Source organism: Vanacampus margaritifer, chromosome 17 (genome assembly GCF_051991255.1).
Source record: "Vanacampus margaritifer isolate UIUO_Vmar chromosome 17, RoL_Vmar_1.0, whole genome shotgun sequence".
Lineage (NCBI taxonomy): Eukaryota > Metazoa > Chordata > Actinopteri > Syngnathiformes > Syngnathidae > Vanacampus > Vanacampus margaritifer.
This window is the reverse complement of record NC_135448.1, coordinates 17,331,661-17,350,878: the sequence shown is the minus strand read 5'-3', so window position 1 is coordinate 17,350,878 and position 19,218 is coordinate 17,331,661. Positions and strand designations below refer to the sequence as shown.

Sequence of the window (19,218 nt, the reverse complement as noted above, 5' to 3'; positions counted from 1 at the left end):
TATGTTATTATTTTGATGGGTGTGGTGTTTTGTCTTCATACGCAAAAGTAGCGTCCGCAATAAGAATCAATGGAATGGATTTGAAATCACTAAATTATTCCCAATTCCCATCCCCATATGTTGACATTTTGTATGTTCAGCAGATTGTCTCCCATGTTCTCAAACTTGCCCCCCCCCCCCCCCCCACTCTCCTCTCAAGGGTTGAGCAGAAAAGTAGGGGAGGCCCCTCCCCCTCGGGTGAATATAAGCAGCCTCCCTGTGAACTTGTTGCATTTCAGGTTGACGTATTAATACAAAAAAAAACCTGCGAGAAAACACATTCACTCACTCCAGCCATGACTTGGATTGGACTTCTTCAAGGGTTTGGGATCCTTCTGATCGTCTCCCAAGCAAATCTCGGAGGTAATGCGAAAATTTCTCATCAAAGTACCTTCAGGATGATCCATCACGTTTGTTCCTCCAGCGGAGTCCCGAGAAGTCGACGTGCCGTTCCCGCCGGCCCGGCCCGTGCCGCTGAACCTGGAGGCCATCTGCAGCCGAGGCCAGGGTCGCCCCAGGTACCCGGAGAGCTTCTTCCCGAGGAGGGGGGCGGGGCACTTCAGGCGGCGGGGGAAGGCCATCAACAGGCTGGAGTCTTGGTACACTCAGTGCTGCAGTTTGGACGGGGAGGACCGGGACGCCGCCGTACTCTGCTGCACCAGGCAAGCTGTGAGTCAAACGCAACAGAAGTCAGCTGTCAACAGTAGGGTTCAAGTCAGGGTTTGGTGACCTGCAGATGACACTCTGTGATGACACTCTGTTTATTTGTGGTCAGTGGAAACAGGCGCTGGAACAGTTCTGCATGGAGGAGTTTGGAACCATGACGGCGCACTACGAGTGCTGCAGGAAGCAAGGGGACGAACGCTGGACCTGCTTTGACAGCGAGCTGCCAAACCCGGACTACCTCGCCACGCCGGGCTACATCGCGCCCGCAATGCTTCCCGAGCCTGACTTCACCTTCGACCCAAATGCTTGCTAAAGGTACAGAAATGTTTTTGAAATAAATGAGAAACGATCATGCAAAAAATGATTACATTTTTCTACAGGCGCTAAGAAGAGAAGTGTTTTCAGCCAACCAGAGGGTTTGATTTTGCCCAATTCAATGTATTACCAAACAAAGTCATATTTTGCACTGTTGTTTTTTTAAGTAAATAAAATATATAATCACAGTACTCTATAACTGCAACTTATAATATGTCCACGAGAGGGCCTTGTTTCCATGGCAAAAGTTATCGGTGGGACGTGTCATGTTGTTTACAGTTTATGCTGAATGTGAATTTGTACCAGAAAACTTAATAAACACTTTAATAACTTTCCACTGTGACCCACGAAGTTTCTTTGTTCCTTTTACAAACGTTGACAGCTCGTCAAAAAAGAGAGCGGCTGTAAGCACACATCCTGTTTCAGCCTTTGACCTTCAAAATAAAAGGTTGTTTGAACGCTTCCATGCCTTTGAACAATAAACATGTACTAAGACAAATAAATATTAAACAATCTATCAACTTTAAGCCTATATTGTGTGCAATAGCTCGCACAGTGTTATTCCAGAGTTTGTTTGGGTCGCTTTTATTGTTATGCTTTTTATTCTATAAAACTTTCACCGGAACTTTTGTTTTCATTAAGTTTTTTTCCGCATTGCTTCCTTGTTTACGAACGCACAATGACAGGATTTGCTTAACACCGCAAAATATGTCTTTCTATCAACATGATTTGACTTTTTTTTTTAGTTTCCTTCCTTGTTTTAGTTAGTTTCGGGGCTCCGCTGTGTTTATAAAGTTAGAAGTCTCGCAATGGCCACAGCCGCAGTTCCAGAGGAGCCGCAGGGGTTCCAGAACCACCCTGGAAGTAAGTCTGACGTCATTATTAACGCTGAAAGGAAAAAAGATAAGGTGTCTTTTCCCTCTGTAAATTACTCCACTGATGTGACTTTTATATCATCATACAATTAAAAAGTGCCAGGCCATAATAAATTTAAAAAGGATATCTGTAAATATTTTTTTAAAAAGTACCTTAAAGACTTAATGGGAACGTCTTGTACAAGTGAGTCTTTCATGGCTAAAAGTTAACAAGGTGTGTCTGCATGTTTGGGCCTCAGCCCAGCCACACTCCTGCACAGTATGATTTCACTTTTGACACTGCCATTGCGCAAATTTTTAGTTTTTTTCCCCCATTAATATCTTTACCCTGTCTTCCCATTTGTCATCAGATTCCACTGAGACTGCGAAAGAGGTAAGATTTTTTTTGTTTGTTTGTTTTAACAGCAGTATGTTATCATGCAAAAGTGTTTTTTTTTTAATTCAATACACTCCAAAAAAAACACAAGACAAATAAAATTAGTAATTACAAATAAAAAACAGTAAAGTTAAAAACAAATGACACTAAAAATAAAATAAAAATAGTTATAAACAAGTAGATTCATCTTTTTGTGTCATTTTCAGTTTTTTTTTTTCAGTATTTTGCTGATGTTGTCCTTACCCGCTAGATTCCAGGAATTAGCCCAGCTCCTGTTGTGAAGAAAACCATCGGCCACCGCGGGGTCGATCAGACGGGGGAGACGGTGTACAAAAAGGTGAGACGAGTGGTCAGTATTGAGTAACCAAAGACACGCACGCTCACATCACTGGTTTTACCTTCCAAGACGCCCTCGTGGGCCCTCCAAGGCGCCATCCAGTTGGGAATCACGCACACGGTTTGCAGCTTGGCTCAGAAGTCCGAGCGCGACGTGCTGCTGCAGGACTTCGAAGAGGTGGAGAGTATCTTCTTCCCCAGGTGGGTGGCCTGAAGGCTGAAGCCATGATGATGATTATTTTATTTTTGAAAAATATGCATCGTAGAGAACGATTTTTTTTTTTTTTGTTTGGACCGCTGCAGTGCAGGCAGCAGCCACACGCCGGCGCACCACTACGGAGACTTCCGGTTCAAGACGTACGCGCCCATCGCGTTCCGCTACTTCAGGGAGATGTTTTGCATCCAGCCTGATGACTACATGGTATATTTGATTTCTTACGCTATCACCGTCCAAAACACGTTTTCATCTTTCGGCGCGTTCTCTCAGTGCTCCCTGTGTAGCGAGGACCTGATCGAGCTTTCCAACTCGGGAGCCAGCGGGTCGCTCTTCTACCTCTCAAATGACGATCAGTTCATCATGAAGACGGTGCAGCGCAAGGAGGCCGAGTTTCTGCAGAAGCTCCTTCCCGGGTACTTCATGGTGAGGCAAAAAAAAAGAAAGTCAAAGCGCAGAGCGCCGAAATCGTAACTGACGCACGCTTCTCCATTGTTCTCCAGAACCTAAACCAGAATAAGCGGACCTTGCTACCAAAGTTCTACGGTCTCTACTGCATCCAGGCAAACGGTACCAACATCCGCATCGCCGTCATGAACAACCTGCTGCCCTCCTCGGTCCAGCTGCACCTCAAGTTTGACCTGAAGGGCTCCACGTACAACCGCCGGGCCTCCACCAAGGAAAGGGGCAAGGCCTCGCCCACTTATAAGGACCTGGACTTCCTGCAGGACATGCCGGATGGGATGCTGCTGGACGCCGACATGTACACCGCCTTCTGCAAGACCGTCCAACGGGACTGCCTGGTGAGGGACAAATGCTGCCGTAGGGTACTAGAAGAGTGGAAAAATTTCCATGGGGAATTTTGGATTCCATATCTTTATACTAAAAGAGAAAAGTCAGAAAGTAAAGCATCTACCCCATCTCCTTGCTTCTGACTCATAGCTCTACAATACTACGGGCCTGATTAAATGTTCGCCAAGATGCCACCAGATGGCATCATTTTTTATCTTCAACATGGCTTTGGCTTGAGCACAAAAATCGCCAACATTTTGCAACCCTGCCATCAAACTAATGCTGGTTCAATGCTAATTTTCTTTATTTTCTGTTTTTTTTTTTCCAGGTCTTGCAGAGTTTTAAGATCATGGACTACAGCCTCCTGCTCGGGATTCACGTGGTGGATCAGGCCGGCGGAGAGACGGTGCAGACGGTGCAGACGGAGCAGGCGGCAGAGAGGAGGAAGCCGCAGAACCAGAAGTTCCTGTACAGCACGCCCATGGAGGCCATCCAGGCGGAAGGCAGGGGTGCCGGCTTGCCAGGAAGTCACGACCCGTGAGTGGCAAGCAGTCACACAATTCCACATTTTTCCAACAGGGGGAATTTCCCATTGACATGAATGGAGATATTTTGACAAATATCCTTCCGTCTTTTACACTCTACATGCGTAAGTAATTCTACAACATTTCAGCCTTTTACTCTTATTTGATTTGTCAGCACGGGAGGAATTCCGGCACGAAACGTCAAAGGCCAGAGACTGCTGGTGTACATCGGCATCATTGACATTCTGCAGTCATACAGGTGAGCAGCACTTTTACTGGACTTGATAATTGAAAATTTCAAAATTTCACAATTTCTCGCAGATTCATCAAGATGCTGGAGCATACGTGGAAATCTCTGGTTCAAGACGGGGTAACGTGTGCACCTGCGGTCCTTCAAAAAATTCTTAAAATGATCAAAAGAGCCGCGCTGAGTTATTCCCGCACTTTCAGGACACGGTGTCGGTGCACAGACCGGATTTCTACGCCGACCGATTCCAGAGGTTCATGTGCAACACGGTCTTCAAAAAAGTCCAATGTAAGAATTCAACTGCAGATGCGGGGGCATCTTTTACTTATCATATTGTCGTTCAAAAGCAAGATCTTTATTACACTTTTAACCATGCGGTACAACCCCCACTGGCGATGTTTCTCTGTAGGTACTGCTGTTTTGATTAGCAAAATAGCTCATCTGTGCTCAGCATCAATAAAGTGCGGTACTGTCATTTTTTTATTTGTTTTCATTCCGGTTAAAAGGAGGCATCTTTTTGGGGGAACATTTAATTATTATTATTTTTTTTACAATAAATAATGACATTTTCATTTTGTATTTTAGTGAAGACCTCGCCATCCAAGCGGCGCAACAGTACTCTCAGGAAGTCAGACAGTGCAGCAGCTCAGAGCAGCGGCCAGAACCAGAATCAGAACCAGCAGCAGAAGGATGAGAAAACATCAGCGGGCAAAGAGGACGCGGGTCAGGACAATAGTAAGAACTGGAAATGCGACGATGGTCGTGTGCGTGCTGTTGCGTCAAGAGCTGTCGGCATGTTCCAGCATGCCAGGCAGTGTTGGAATGTTTTATTCAGGCCTGTGAGCCGTATTCTAATGCGGTGATTCTCAAAAGTGTGGTAAATGGCTCCTACCAGTGGCGTGCAATTATTATTATTTTTTTTTAAATCAGCCAGTTAATTATCAAATGGTGCATAATGTTACAGTGGCTTAATTTTTTTTTTTATTCTAGTGTAGCAGCGTTGTTGACTTTATTTAACTTTTAAGTACTTTTAGGAAGACTTGTTTGCATTTTAAATGGATGATTATTTAAATAGTGCTTTTTCTTTTCCTACATTTAAGCACATTGTTCATGTTGATGTTTACGACATAATGTTATATAGTCTTACAAGAACATGACATAAATGTTTTGGAATGGGACATGGAGATCCGTGTATTTTTTGAGAGGCTACTTGGTTAAAAAAAGTTAGCAAATCACTGTACTGTTGTATTATTTCCCAGATTCCCTGATAAATGTTCTTATTTCTTTGCTGTACAGTTGTAAAGGAAGCACCTAAATCCAAAGAGGCGAATGGAAAGACCTGATGACAACTCTCCATTGAAGTAGTGCCAAGATTTTTTTCAACTGCACTTTGACTCACTTTGGACTCCCACAACGTCATATTATTTACTCCTCTCAAGGATGGTTTTTCACCTTCAATTTTGAATTTTTTTTAAAAGACGTAACTGAATTGAATGGCTTTGGGAGGAGAAAATGCCACCCTGTTCAATGGATGGACCAAACCACCAGAAATCGACATGAAAAAGTGCCAAGACACAATCAGAGCCGTCACGAATGATCTGTACATTGAAAATAATTGATGATAGCAATGTCTAATTTCTATTGTGGGTATCTTTCATTCCAGTGTGTGTTTACAACTTTAATATTCTGGTGGTACAAAAATACTGTACAAAAAGTAACATTGAGGATGATATTTATAGTGTTTTACAATGCAAATGTTTTGTATGCTCATTATATTTACAGGCTTTGGAAATGGTGCAATAATAATAATTTTAAAAATCAGTTCATCTATAATGAGAAAAATCATTATTTGGATGGATTACTTATTTTATCCTTAAGAACGTACCTTTTGGACCAAAATATTTATTACGGTGTCTTATTATTGTACGGCATTGTTCTCTGTGTTTTGCATTTTAATTAATCCTCTGTAAATAAAATTGCCTTTGATAAATCTGACTCTTTTTTCTTTTTTTTACTTTTCAGTCAAAAAATATATAAGGACATCGTTAGTTAATTATGTAAAAATACGTTTTTAACTTTTGAGTCATAATATATAAGGACAAGTTAATAGTACTGTAATTTTCAACTTAGAAATACCTTAGCTTTTGGCTCACAAAATATACAAGGACATATTTAATTTATACTGTTATTTTAATTTTATTTATTTTCATGACGAATTATTGTCGTTTGTTCAGACCGGTGACGTGGTTAAAGCTCATCCAACAATCAGAAACCAGACGGTAGGAACTGCGGCCAATCATGGGAGGCCTTGTTTAATTGTCAGCCAATGGGCTGTGAGCTTATAAGACCGTCGCTAGAATCACAACAAGAAGTTTCTAAAATGGTGCTCGAAAGTACTATGGTCTGGTAAGGAGCACATTATTGTTTGTTTAACCCGTTTTTTTCCTCGTCAAACGCCTCGAACAATGAACGGTTAATAAACGATAACTAAATGTCTTAATTTCCGTGTTAATATCCACGACGAACGGCGGAGAAAATGCCATTCTAATTTTTGACTGCTAGCGGCTGAGTCATTTAGCAAATGCTAGTCGCTAACACTCGTAATCATTATTTGATGATATCGTAACATTCGTACGTATTCTACATTTTAGAGCTTTCAGTATGAATCATAGCCTAACGCTTATCAACATCAAGTCACTGACATGAAAAAAACGGGAATAATCACAGTACATACACACTTGCTAACCTTAGCAAGTTCGAAAGGGGCCAACGTGAAAGGACTACTACAGGAATAAAAGATTGTAAAATCGTCGAGATAACCTGATTTGACGTGAATAAAGTATTGATGTTATTTAGTGACTTATTAAAAACGTGAGTTTAAAATTATTTAGTAAAAATGACTGTGTGTTTTACATGTAGGAGTTATATAGATAAAATCTTATTCATGTACAATTAAATACCCACAAATATTTTTGTCTATTTTCATTCTCACAGTAGCATGACTAATCTCGAAAATATATTATTTTTCCTGAAATATCTGACTTTGTTCTCATAAAATTATGAGTACCAGTAACCTAAAAGTATACGATTTTTTCCACAAATAATTAAAGTAAAATAAATAAATAATAAAGTAGATATAAAACTATACATTGTCAGAAACACAACTTTATTTTTGTAATATTGCAATAATAACTTTTTGTGTAATAATAATGTTCCGTTTCAGTGTGACCCTAGTACTAAAACTCATTGCTCATCAAGACTGGCCATTCAAATATTTGTTTGTCTTTGTCATCAGCGTGGACAACAGCGAGTATATGCGAAATGGCGACTTTCTACCAACGAGGCTGCAAGCTCAGCAAGATGCTGTCAACATCGTCTGCCACTCCAAAACACGCAGCAACCCCGAGAATAACGTGGGCCTCATCACCATGGCCAAGTACGGAACCCTGAACGGTTCCCAAATTAAGATTTTTTTTTTTTTTTTTTTTTAAGGGGTGGTGGGGGGGGAGCTTGCAAAACATATACAGTGGATATAACTGAGCGTGCTTATTTGTCCTAGTAACTGCGAAGTGCTGACCACGCTGACGCCAGATTCTGGACGCATCTTGTCCAAACTTCATGCTGTCCAGCCCAGAGGGAACATCTGCTTCTGCACGGGCATTCGAGTGGCTCATGTGTGTATCCTGTTCAAAATGAATAGAACTACAGTATGTGTGTGGGTGCGAGTCCGCCACGACTAAATGGACTGTGTGTGTTTGTGTTCCCGTGTAGTTGGCTTTAAAGCATCGCCAAGGCAAAAACCACAAGATGCGGATCATCGCCTTTGTGGGGAGTCCCGTGGAGGATAACGAAAAGGAAGTGAGTTCTACTCTTGTTTTTTTTTTTTTTTTTTTTTTTTTTCTTGTTCAAAATCACAACTGACACCAAGTCATCTTTTTTTTTTTTTGGTGTGGTACAGCTTGTCAAAATGGCAAAGCGTTTGAAAAAGGAGAAGGTGAATGTGGATATAATCAACTTTGGAGAGGAGGTATGGAGAGTGTCTTTTTTTTTTTTGACATTTAACTCTTTGACTGCCAAAAACGTTAAATAACGTTTAGTAAAATCCTATGGAGGAGTGCCAAAGACGTTAAAAGACGTTTGTTTCAAAACAGAGGTGAAACTAACCATTTTCTATTGTTGATTACTCAAAAACGGAATAAGGGAGAAACAAACTTTTTTTTTCTGATGAAAGATGAGAGTCCAATCTTTCATTTGGTAGTATGTGTGTTTCCATAGTCCAAACACATAATTTTCTGTGGACTTTGAAAGATCAGTCAAAATGCTTAAATCGGCTGGCACCCACGGCATCCCTTTTCTGAAAACGTCTGGCAGTCAAAGAGTTAAACTAGTTACAATTTTCAAATATGCTTCTACAGTGGCTTTTAAAAGATAGTTTGGTAGCTAAGGGACTTTTTTTTTTTTTTTTTTAAATGTGCAAATGCTATTCTTAAGATGTGTTACCGTACGGATTCAGGAATTGAACACAGAGAAGCTGACGGCCTTCATCAACACGCTGAACGGCAAGGAGGGCGCGGGCTCTCACCTGGTCACGGTGCCCCCGGGGCCAAGCCTGGCCGACGCCTTGCTCTCCTCACCCATCCTGGCTGGTGAGGGCGGCTCCATGATGGGCCTCGGCGCCAGCGACTTTGAGTTTGGCGTCGACCCCAGCGCCGACCCGGAACTCGCCCTGGTAAGCCGACGCGACAAATGTGGCAGATTTATGTAATTTCATAAACAAATGTATTTATTTATATTGAATGCTTATTAATGTTTGCTTTGAGTATTTGATATTTAATTATTTATGATGAATAAAATATTAAAGGGCTAAATGAGTGCAACATACTTGAGTTTCCAGCCTTGCGTTCCATTGATAAGGTCCCGACCATGTTTGTAGGCCTTGCGTGTGTCCATGGAGGAGCAGCGTCAGAGACAGGAGGAGGAGGCCCGCAGAGCCGCCGCCGCATCCGTGGCTGAGGGCAGCGTGCCCATGCCCGCCGTGGATGGTACGCCTGGCCCATAGCGCCCCAATCAAGTAGCAGAACACATCATCAAAAACAGACCGTTGTTCCCCTTCAGAATCAGAGGAGGCTTTACTGAAGATGTCCGTGTCCAAGCCTGAGACGGGCGCCGCCGTGATACCCGACTTTAGCAGCATGACGGAGGAGGAGCAGATCGCCTACGCCATGCAGATGTCTCTAGCCGGAGGAGGTCAGCACCACGTCGATCACACTCCGCTGCTTATTCGGTGACTCCAAATTTTATTTTATTTTATTTTTTTACATCTTGTCATGTAACAGAGTATAGTGAGATGGACACGGGTGTTCCAATGGACGCTACAGACTCTGTCAAGGTAAGCAAGGCTGTTTGTTTGCTGTCTTTTTGAACGCAAATGATTGATTTCATCATTCTTGCGTACTCACTCAGGAGGAAGATGACTACGACGTAATGCAGGACCCAGAGTTCCTGCAGAGCGTGCTGGAGAACCTGCCCGGCGTGGACCCAAACAACGAAGCCATCCGCAACGCCATGGGCTCGCTGGCTTCCCAGACGGGCAGCAAGCCTGATGCCAAAAAAGATGACGAGAAGAAGAAATGATGAGCCAACAAACCTTTTGACATGAAAAGATTACCATTAAACACACAGTAATGTTACCCACCATCCTTTTTGTGACACTTTTAAGCACCCCAATAAACAAGCATACATCCATTTTCTGTGGCACGTTTCCTTATTTGGGTTGCTGGAGCCGATGCCAGTTGACTTTTGTCAGTAGTATCCAGAGAAAATCCACACATGTACCATGCCATAATTTATTGATATATGTTAAAAGAGTCACTGCTTGTTTTTCCACATTCTGTGTTGAATAACCTCAATCTTGAAAGACATAAAACGGATTACAGATCAATAGTAAAATTAAATTGCAACAGGACCCCAAGGCTAATTACTTAGCCATGTTGCAAAAAAAAAAAAAAAAAAGTCATTTGAAATAGTCATTATTTGTCCGTGTAATGCTAACGTGTATACAGTGTTTATAAGTATATCGTACTAGAGTGATGTGTTAATGTAAATACAGTACAGTATTTTAGTACGAGTCCAGACTCCAATGCGGTCTGGTGCATTTTGACATTCCTGATTGGAAAGCCGCCGTCACGTGACGGGAAGCGCTTGCGTTTTCAGCTGCAACCCGAGCTAAGGATAGTCGGAAATCGCACATCCAGGTAAACAATCAAAATCGCATCATTTATCAACTGGAGAATCCTCACCCAGGCCGTTCCACGTCACGACGTCGTCGACGGCTTCTAATGACTGTCACTCCATCCCTGGGCTGTAGTGATTTTTTTCTCTAAATGGCGAAGGCTAGCCTGCTAGCTCTGTGACCCCCTTTCTCCGTCTATTTGGCCAGCTAGCCAGCAGTCCTCCGACGGGGAAAGGGGGTGGGGGGGTGTCGATCGGGCTTTAAGCGGCCGATGTCGCAGCGACGCAAGGCGGCTACGCTCGGACGGCCGCCCCGTCAGTAAATACCTTGGCGTCCGACAAGCATTAAGCCAACAAAGAAGCCGTATTTGCGTCCCATTCATAGTGAAATATGCACCGAATGAGGGGTTTGGATGCTAGCGGGCTAGCTGGCTAATGCTAACCGATGTCACTGGCCTTTACGTTAAAAAATAAATTAAAAAATCACAATAATAATGATACATCTGTTAATTGTCCAACAGCTGGTATCATTATTTTATTGTTGAGTTAAACTAAATAAAATTAAGTATGGTGCACTAGTGGTTAGCATGTCTGGCTAGCAGTCAAACATTCTGGGTTCGAATCTGGGCTCCATGGCTTTCCTGTGAGGAGTATTTACAATTTCCCTGTACTTGTATGGGTTTTACCCATGTACGCTTGCTTTCTTACACATTAAAAATGCTTTAAGGTTCATTAAAGTCCAGGGTTTTCGATGTCAACACCATCACGGATCTCTGTAGGGCGAAAGTTGCAGGGGTGGGCGACGCTGGCATGAAGACTGTCTGTTTCATTTCTCTACCCTTTTTATAGGTGTTAATCCCGTAATGGGGGACATGAAGACCCCAGATTTCGATGACCTGCTGGCAGCGTTTGACATTCCGGACATCGACGCCAAGGAGGCCATCCAGTCCGCGCCGGATGAGGCGGAGGGACCTCACGGGCCCACTGGGGCACCTCTGGGGAAGACAGACAATGCGGTAGGGTTGCCCAGCCCGTCGGACCCGCAGGGGGACACGTCCATCGTGAGTGTCATTGTGAAAAACAAAGTGCGTGCCGAGACGGCGGCGGGTGGAGATGACGGAGACACAGAACCAGACGCCATTGACGTAATCGCCGGGGTGGACGTGGGTACTCGTCTTGGTGGAATGGCGGAATCTGATGTTCTCAACCACAACGGATTTGGGGTGTCTGGCGTTTCCACCACGCTGTCCGTCAGCCAGTCAAATGGGGCCCCGTGGCCCCTAAACACCCCTAAAGCGTCAGCGGAAACTTCAGGAGCAGGTGCAGTCGCAGCCAAGTCCACCAAACAGGGAGGGAACATTTTTAACAGACTGAAGCCTCTGCTGGGCCCCGGTTCTGGCGATCCAGTGGGCCGGGCGAGGAAGATGCAGCTCCTGCAGCAGCAGCAGCAAGAAGCGGGGCAGGAGCGAGCAGACGGCCTCAAAGCGGCTCTACCTTCCGGGTCTTCTGCAGGACTGGCCCCGGCTTACTTCCCGCCTGCCAAGCCTCTTTCAGCACCACCTGCCGCCCTTTCGTCAAACGTCAAGCCTTTCAACGGCGCCCCCAAAATGGCGGACTATCAGCACCAGCAGATGGAGGAGGAAACGGAGGAGGATTCAGATGCAGATTTGGACAGTCCACTGGTCATCCAGGAGAACCCAGACTCACCGGTTTCTCAGATGAACCGTCGCTACAAGGATCTAACCCAGCCTACGTCGTCCCCTCCGCCTCACCCCCAGCCGGGGTACACCCCTCAGGGGGCGTCTCTGACCCCCCAGTCGGTGTCTGCAGGGGACGAGACCCCTCAGCCAGAGGAGAAGCACCCGGAGCACGTCATCGAGGAGAGGGACTCGCCGGAGAGTCCCGAACCGGAGGCGCCCAAGTCAACCGCTCAAGTGGTGGCCACCAAGAGGTGTTCCAGCCCTGCTGTGGCCTCCACGTCACCTTCGTCGGAGCTGAGGGAGCCCAAGGAGGAGGAGGAGGAGATGGAAGTGGGGAACGGGATCGACAAGGCGGCAGATGAGAACGCAGACAAGCTAGAAAACGCGTGCGAGGAGAAGACTGAGGCAGACGAGGACAAGTCCAAAACTGTACCCGCTGAGGACGGTGCAGCCGCCGCACCGGCGGCCCCCGGGGCTCCCTCGCGGCCCCTCAAAGTACGAATAAAAACCATCAAGACATCCACAGGCGGCATCACCAGAACGGTGACGAGGGTGGCCCCTAAGGGTGCCGCCGCAGGCAAAAGTCACGACCCGAAAGGGGGCGGTGAGCGCAAGACGTTGGCAAACAAAGCCCAAAAGACGGACCAGCAGCAGAACGTTAGCACCTTAAACGCCCTGCCGGTGTCCACGCTTGCTGCCAGCAGCGTCATGCTCGCCGCCGCCACAAAAGTACAAAACAAAATGGCCACCTCCGACAAGGCTAAAGTTTCAGTCACCGCTGTCAACATCACAAAATCCGCCGCGCTGCCCGCCACTCCCGCCGTGGCCTCATCGCCTAAATTCTCTGGGATTAGCGTGCGGACGGCCGCGAAGGGCTCGCCCAACGGCACCACCCAGTCAAATAAGCCCGCCTCCATCGTCAACAGCACGGGCGCCGTCATCTCCCGGAGCCAGTCCAGCCTGGTGGAGGCTTTTAACAAAATCCTCAACAGCAAGAACCTGCTGCCCAGCTACAAGCCGGACCTGTCGGCGCCGCCGCCCCCCGAGTGGGGGCTCCCGCTGCCGGCTTCCGGCTACCGCTGCCTGGAGTGCGGCGACGCCTTCGCCTTAGAGCGAAGCCTGGCTCGCCACTACGACCGGCGCTCGCTGCGCATCGAGGTGACGTGCAACCACTGCGCCAAGCGGCTGGCCTTCTTCAACAAGTGCAGCCTTCTGCTGCACGCACGCGAGCACAAGGAGCGAGGCCTGGTCATGCAGTGCTCGCACCTGGTGATGAGGCCCGTCACCGTGGAGCAGATGATCGGACAGCAGGACGTCACGCCCGTCGGTAGTAAGCACAAAAACACAAACACAAATCCGGTTTGAATTTTTTTTTTTTTTCATACGTGATTGTTTGCAATTAATTAACCAACTATTTCATGATATAAATAGTAAGATGAACAAACATTTTAATTAGCCAATTTTAGCGAAAAAATGGCTAAACGAATACGTCAATTTCTACAAATACAAAACAGAAGCCCACCTCTTCTTGAACTGTTGACTTCCTATCCTTCCGCCAGGCGTGCTTTCTTCTTCATCCCCCTCCACCGCCACCTCGTCAGCCGCCGGCTCCAGCCCGATGAAGGACGGAGCGGCGTCCGCCGCCGGAGGGCCGTCCCGGCAGGTGCGCCGCGCCCCTCAGGGCCCTCAGGCGCTGATGCCGCTGCCCTGCAAGAAGGCCGAGAACCTGCAGTACAACAACTACAAGTGTCTTGAGTGCCAGACGCAGTTCTCCAGCAAAGCGGCGCTGGTCACGCATTTCCAGCAGATAAGAGCTGCGCCAAATTCGGTGAGGTCATGTGACCAGAAACCCACAACCCAAAAAAACTCATCAGGCCAATTTTCCCAGAAAATGACAGTTTAGACATTCAAAGTTGATCGGTTCAAAAGTCCCAAAATGTTGGATTTCAACAAAAAATTGTTTACAGGATTAATTCCGCAAGTCTTTTCCGTACACTTTTTAGGCCAATTTTTAATGCAGCATTTGTGCAATTTCGAAATTGGAAATTCCCATCTAGCAAGAGCATTGAGGCTACCCAACTCCTTTGCTCCCAAAAATGTATAAATCCCGTTTTATTTCAAATATTAGCATGCTCCCAAAGATGTATTTATACGTTTTTGATGCAGCCTCTGAACTGGTAGCTATTACAAAAACGGCCAGCAGGTGGCAGCAGAGTATAAGAGATCAACCAGGGCCATGTTGTTAAAAGCTGTTTGCCCTTCTAGATAGTCACAGATTTGTGAATAATGATGAAACTTAGCTATATTCTAATGCTAATTGCTGCAAAACGGAAACAGATAGAAATATACTTTTTTTTTTTCCTGATGAATGAAGAGACACTAATCTTTCTTTTTGTAGGTTCCATGTTTTTATAGCTATAGAACACAATATTATGTGGGCCTTGCAAAATCCAGCAAAACAGCCGGGAGCAAAGGAGGTTGCTTTAAAGTAGAAAATCTCACGTGGCGCTGGATCTTCACCCAGCCTAGCCTCCAAGTCATGAGTGCTTACTCTATAAATTAGGATAACTAAATGTTCATAGTAAGCCCAACTTTTTTTGATGATCTACTTGACGTTTCATTCCATTCTGATGTTCCAGACGTGCTCCCAGTGTTCCCCGCCCATGATGCTACCAAACTCGTGCGCCGTGTCCGCCCACCAGAGGATCCACAAACACAGAACGCCCCACGTGTGCCCCGAGTGCGGGGGCGTGGCGCGGCCGGCCAGCTTCCAGACCCACCTGTACGAGGCCTGCCTGCACTTTGCCAGGCGCATCGGCTACAGGTGAGCACACAACCAAAAATGGCGGCCACCCGCTGTCCGCTCGACGCCATTGATCCTATTCCCGCGCGTTTCTCGGCGGCATGTGCTCGGCTGAAGGTGCTCGAGCTGCCAGGTGGTGTTCGGCGGGTTGAACTCCATCAAGTCTCACATCCAGACGGCCCACTGCGAGGTGTTCCACAAATGCCCCAGCTGCCCCATGGCCTTCAAGTCGGCCCCGAGCGCCCAGAGCCACATCAGCACGCAGCACCCGGCGCTCACCGGCGGAACGGCTAAGTATGAGCGGGCGCCCGGCTTGGCTCCCTCCCACGTTTGTCATCTTCACTCTAATCATGTCGTCCTCTTTGCAGGATGATCTACAAGTGTGTGATGTGCGACACGGTTTTCACCCAAAAGCCGCTCCTCTACATGCACTTTGACACGCATTTGGCCAAGCAGAAGGTGCACGTATTCAAGTGTCCCGACTGCACCAAGCTGTACGCGCAGAAAGGCTCCATGATGGAGCACATCAAGGTGGGTGACTTGGTTGAACCCAAACCGGCATGTTGTGTTTTGCGCCTCAAGCGTTGCCCGTTCTTTTGCCTTCCATAAGGAGCGCGGCAAATATTATGTCGCTTGGATCGGCCTTAGCGAGGTTTCTCCTCATGATACCTTGTCTTAAGTTCTATGCCAAGTATAAGTTCTTCTGTGTAACCGTCCTACTGGAGGGTACTGAACTCATCCCGCCCCTCAAGACGGCGCACAGAGGCCCGGCGGCAAAACAGGAAGCTGCTTCCGACACCCCCCCCGCCGCCGCCCCCGCTACCGGCCCCAAGGCCAAACCCTCCGCCAAGCCCGACAACTCCGACGGAGAGGACTGGGGGCGAGATCACGAGGAGGAAGAGGACGACGAAGACGAGGAGGAGGAGGACGACGACGGGGACGAAGACTACGAGGGGTCCGGCTCGGGGGCGGCGGGGGCCACGCCCGGCGCCCCCACAGAGTGGACGTGCCCGCAGTGCCAGAGCACCTTCACCGACAACGAAGACTACATCAGCCATGTCAAGATGGAGCACGGAAAGGTGCCTTTAAAATGGCTGCCAACATGCCGTTGTTTTACGCATCTATTTAACTCGCTTTTTTTTTTTTTTTTTTTCACGCCGCCACAGTTCCCATGTCGCATTTGCGGGGGCAACTTCAGCACGTCGTCCAGCCTGAGACGTCACGAAAGAGTCATTCATGAGGGCAACAAAAGGGTTTTCCATTGCCAGTAAGTCTTGAAGCTAATTCGGCAAACCACAGCCGGCAGCGATCCAATTTTGCTGGCATCCCACCAACAGATCATTTAAGGACTGTTACAATAAATATAATATTTGTATTGTATCGGATGTAATATTACATTTTGCACGTGTACTTGACATAATGACTTGTGGCAGGTATTGCACGGAGGGCAAACGCACCTTTGGCAGCCGCTTCCTGCTGGACAAACATATCCGGCTCAAGCACAGAGGTAGCGACGGACAGGTGAGGTGCTTTCCCTCGCTCTTCCTCCCCATTTCACGCAGAGCCGCCATCTTTTTTGCTGGCTTGTAGTGGTCAATCATTTGCTCCCAATTTGGTGCTGGTCTCGCACCAGTTTGGTTTTCCTACTCCAAATGTTGCTATTAAAAAAAAAAAGATGCAGCATAAAAGAAGCAACGGGACACGCACTCGCATGTACAAAAAAAAACTTCAATTCTCGCTAACCTTTTTGGAATCCCACCCTGGTCCTCAGGCAGCACCGATGACCAGGAAGCGTGCCGCCACGGGCGCCGAAGGTCCCGGCAGCTCCTCGGAGCAGGACGGCGAGGGCGCCGCTCCCGCAGGCAGGCCAGCGGATGAGGAAGAGAACGCCCTGGAGGAAGGCGAGGAAGTGGGCGCCGCCCCCGCCAAGAGAACCCGAGCCTCGGCCGAGCCGGAGGAAGAGAGCGGCAGCGTGTTCCGCTGCGTGCCGTGCGGCTTCTCCACAGAGGACGGCGCGGAGTTCCAGCGCCACATCCCGCAGCACCGCGCCGACACCGCCTCCTTCCAGTGCCTGCAGTGCGGCGTTTGCTTCGCCTCGGCCGGCTCGCTGGGCCGACACCGCTTCATCACCCACCGCGTGCGGGACACCCAGGGCGAGGCCGACCGCGGCGCGGGGCGAGCGTCCCCGGACGGCTCGCCCCGCGCCGGCGCCGCCTCGCCTCAAGCTCTGGGCGAGGACGCCGACGGCAACCTGATCTGCAGGGTGTGCGGGCGGCGCTTCGACAAGGCGTCGGACCTCAACACCCACTTCCGGACCCACGGCATGGCCTTCCTCACCGCGCACAAGACGGACAAGCCCCAGTAGGACGCAAGCGAGCCAGTCTAGAACACGGGTTCTCAAACTTTTTGGGTCCATGGGAGACATTTTTTGAAGGATCCAAATAGCAATTAAGTGTAACCACCATGTGCACCCCTGAATGCCATTGTACTTATTTGCTGTTTTTCAACTAAAAGAACTGTTCAATAGAAAGGAGCTAATCCAATTCAATTGAATTCAAGATGGCAACAAAGCACTACTTTTTTTAAAAAAAATTATTAGTGCAATAACCTGTCCAAATGAAGTTAAATCACTTCAACATACTGAGCACCAAGATGCTATAAGATGGCGTCAAAGCAGTGCTGTTATATTAGACGTTACAAAAACAGAAAATAGGACGTTTTTCAGCGAATAATAGATGCTAAATAAAAATAATTTAAAAAAAAAATTAAAAAAAAGCATTTCAATTTGTGAGTAGTGGGAAACTTCAAATCATAAATTAACTGTAAATATACACACACACACAAAAAAACTACTTCAAATTCATCTCACAAACATGACCCTCAAAAAAATAATTGTCTGACTTCCTTGACACCAATTACTGATTTCCTAATACCAAGAGTTTTAGTGCCATCTTAACACAACACAGTCTGAGCTTTTAATTGGTCCAATGCGAAGGTACAGAGGCGTAATTGGCTCGTATTGTCTGACATGCCCCATAAGTAGCTTTGCACTAAAACAAAAATAATTACAATTAAAAAAAAAAAATTTTTTTTTTTGGACTTTTGCAAATGATTTTGCAGGGCCCACTTTTGAGAACCACTGCTCTAGAATGTTTTAACCATCCGACATTTGTTGATGCATGCCTGGACGTCCCTCCCTCCTTTGAGTGAAACATTTTTTTGCTGCACGGCTGCCATTTTTACTGACCTCCCTGGAACTTGGATTCATACTCGTTAATATTTATTATTTATCAAACACTGCTGCGAGCTGGCCAGGATAATTTGTGATGTTGGTGTTCATGAAGAGAGAGTAGAAGGAGAAAAAGGATGGAAGTGGATAGTATGTGGTTTTTGTTATGTAAATACATAATTACACTACAAGAAAAAAAGTAACTTGCTATGATAATGTGAATACGTGTAGTATTTGTACTGTACTGTTCCTTTTTATTCCGAGTATCAAACAAGGACCCCCACTAGGAGGAATTCAATGTGTATCGATTCTCGCGTTTCTTTTATAACGTTTGGAGAGAAAAAAAAAACATTGTCTTGTTTTTATCTTTTTATATATGTGTCATATCATATTTATATAGATGGATGGATAATAGTGGAACGTTCCATGTTTTTTTTTTTTTTTTTCCATGGTTGTGGTCTGCTTGCTGAAAATGCCATACATACACTTTTGTGCAGTTTTCAAATAAATGTCAAAAAGAGACTGATTGGAATCTTGTTTTCAACATCCGACAAAAAAAGCAGTCAAGGCGTAGGCTACTCCACCATATTTTATTGGACGTGACAGCAGTAGTAGCTTTTTTTTTTTTTAAGCAGCTTTAAAATCATTTCTAGTATATTTGTATTTTGACATTTCCTTATGTGTCCAAAAAAAAGACATGACGAGACTTTTGACATTTGTCAAGAAAGCTACATTAGCACCTTGCTAGCAGCCACGTTTGAATGTTTTGATATTTGTGATTAATTTTTTTAGATTGAAAACTGAAAAAAAAAAATCGACATACTGTATGTGCCACTAAAAACCTTCCTGTCCAGAACCAGATTTAGATGGT

General features: G+C 46.2%; 4 protein-coding genes across 7 annotated transcripts; all 4 read left to right on the top strand.

The window, feature by feature from the left end:
- Window positions 1-253: 253 nt before the first annotated feature.
- On the top strand, window positions 254-1,355 carry ecm1a (extracellular matrix protein 1a). The gene is made up of 4 exons (XM_077548171.1): window positions 254-402; window positions 464-708; window positions 815-1,020; window positions 1,086-1,355. Exons 1-3 carry the CDS (start codon window positions 336-338, stop codon window positions 1,016-1,018), a joined length of 516 nt encoding a protein of 171 aa, XP_077404297.1. The 5' UTR covers window positions 254-335; the 3' UTR covers window positions 1,019-1,020; window positions 1,086-1,355.
- A 147-nt stretch (window positions 1,356-1,502) lies between these two features.
- LOC144037036 (phosphatidylinositol 4-phosphate 5-kinase type-1 alpha-like) lies at window positions 1,503-6,374 on the top strand. Of its 2 annotated transcripts, none has more exons than XM_077548162.1 (13): window positions 1,503-1,884; window positions 2,246-2,268; window positions 2,522-2,608; window positions 2,678-2,808; window positions 2,911-3,028; window positions 3,095-3,247; window positions 3,325-3,624; window positions 3,942-4,150; window positions 4,313-4,396; window positions 4,459-4,507; window positions 4,588-4,672; window positions 4,970-5,107; window positions 5,681-6,374. In XM_077548162.1, exons 1-13 carry the CDS (start codon window positions 1,830-1,832, stop codon window positions 5,725-5,727), a joined length of 1,479 nt encoding a protein of 492 aa, XP_077404288.1. In that variant the 5' UTR covers window positions 1,503-1,829; the 3' UTR covers window positions 5,728-6,374. The 2 variants fall into 2 exon arrangements, with proteins under 2 accessions (XP_077404288.1, XP_077404287.1); XM_077548161.1 differs by having other exon boundaries at window positions 4,970-5,119.
- A 288-nt stretch (window positions 6,375-6,662) lies between these two features.
- On the top strand, window positions 6,663-10,129 carry psmd4a (proteasome 26S subunit ubiquitin receptor, non-ATPase 4a). The gene is made up of 10 exons (XM_077548163.1): window positions 6,663-6,790; window positions 7,680-7,820; window positions 7,944-8,058; window positions 8,156-8,242; window positions 8,343-8,411; window positions 8,898-9,113; window positions 9,318-9,426; window positions 9,500-9,631; window positions 9,721-9,773; window positions 9,848-10,129. The coding sequence occupies exons 1-10, from the start codon at window positions 6,711-6,713 to the stop codon at window positions 10,016-10,018; spliced, it is 1,173 nt and encodes a 390-aa protein (XP_077404289.1). The 5' UTR covers window positions 6,663-6,710; the 3' UTR covers window positions 10,019-10,129.
- Window positions 10,130-10,540: 411 nt separating this feature from the next.
- On the top strand, window positions 10,541-18,869 carry znf687b (zinc finger protein 687b). 3 transcript variants are annotated; one of them, XM_077548151.1, is made up of 10 exons: window positions 10,541-10,638; window positions 11,465-13,642; window positions 13,875-14,143; window positions 14,955-15,139; window positions 15,236-15,412; window positions 15,487-15,649; window positions 15,871-16,197; window positions 16,285-16,385; window positions 16,552-16,639; window positions 16,890-18,869. In XM_077548151.1, exons 2-10 carry the CDS (start codon window positions 11,479-11,481, stop codon window positions 17,481-17,483), a joined length of 4,068 nt encoding a protein of 1,355 aa, XP_077404277.1. In that variant the 5' UTR covers window positions 10,541-10,638; window positions 11,465-11,478; the 3' UTR covers window positions 17,484-18,869. The 3 variants fall into 3 exon arrangements, with proteins under 3 accessions (XP_077404277.1, XP_077404275.1, XP_077404276.1); XM_077548149.1 differs by having other exon boundaries at window positions 11,465-13,645; XM_077548150.1 differs by lacking the exon at window positions 10,541-10,638 and having other exon boundaries at window positions 10,655-13,645.
- Window positions 18,870-19,218: the final 349 nt, after the last annotated feature.

What these genes read in the sequence shown, in the direction of transcription:
- LOC144037036 (XM_077548161.1), top strand. Translation starts at nt 1,830, where the DNA reads ATGGCCACAGCCGCAGTTCCAGAGGAGCCGCAGGGGTTCCAGAACCAC. An exon ending in GAGAGTATCTTCTTCCCCAG is followed by an intron (nt 2,809 to 2,910) that starts GTGGGTGGCCTG and finishes GGACCGCTGCAG; the next exon opens with TGCAGGCAGCAGCCACACGC. An exon ending in TCCAGCCTGATGACTACATG is followed by an intron (nt 3,029 to 3,094) that starts GTATATTTGATT and finishes GCGTTCTCTCAG; the next exon opens with TGCTCCCTGTGTAGCGAGGA.
- ecm1a (XM_077548171.1), top strand. Translation starts at nt 336, where the DNA reads ATGACTTGGATTGGACTTCTTCAAGGGTTTGGGATCCTTCTGATCGTC. An exon ending in CTCCCAAGCAAATCTCGGAG is followed by an intron (nt 403 to 463) that starts GTAATGCGAAAA and finishes TTGTTCCTCCAG; the next exon opens with CGGAGTCCCGAGAAGTCGAC. An exon ending in TCTGCTGCACCAGGCAAGCT is followed by an intron (nt 709 to 814) that starts GTGAGTCAAACG and finishes ATTTGTGGTCAG; the next exon opens with TGGAAACAGGCGCTGGAACA.
- psmd4a (XM_077548163.1), top strand. Translation starts at nt 6,711, where the DNA reads ATGGGCTGTGAGCTTATAAGACCGTCGCTAGAATCACAACAAGAAGTT. An exon ending in GCCCATGCCCGCCGTGGATG is followed by an intron (nt 9,427 to 9,499) that starts GTACGCCTGGCC and finishes GTTCCCCTTCAG; the next exon opens with AATCAGAGGAGGCTTTACTG. An exon ending in ACGCTACAGACTCTGTCAAG is followed by an intron (nt 9,774 to 9,847) that starts GTAAGCAAGGCT and finishes GTACTCACTCAG; the next exon opens with GAGGAAGATGACTACGACGT.
- znf687b (XM_077548149.1), top strand. Translation starts at nt 11,479, where the DNA reads ATGGGGGACATGAAGACCCCAGATTTCGATGACCTGCTGGCAGCGTTT. An exon ending in GCCAGGCGCATCGGCTACAG is followed by an intron (nt 15,140 to 15,235) that starts GTGAGCACACAA and finishes GCTCGGCTGAAG; the next exon opens with GTGCTCGAGCTGCCAGGTGG. An exon ending in ACAGAGGTAGCGACGGACAG is followed by an intron (nt 16,640 to 16,889) that starts GTGAGGTGCTTT and finishes CCTGGTCCTCAG; the next exon opens with GCAGCACCGATGACCAGGAA.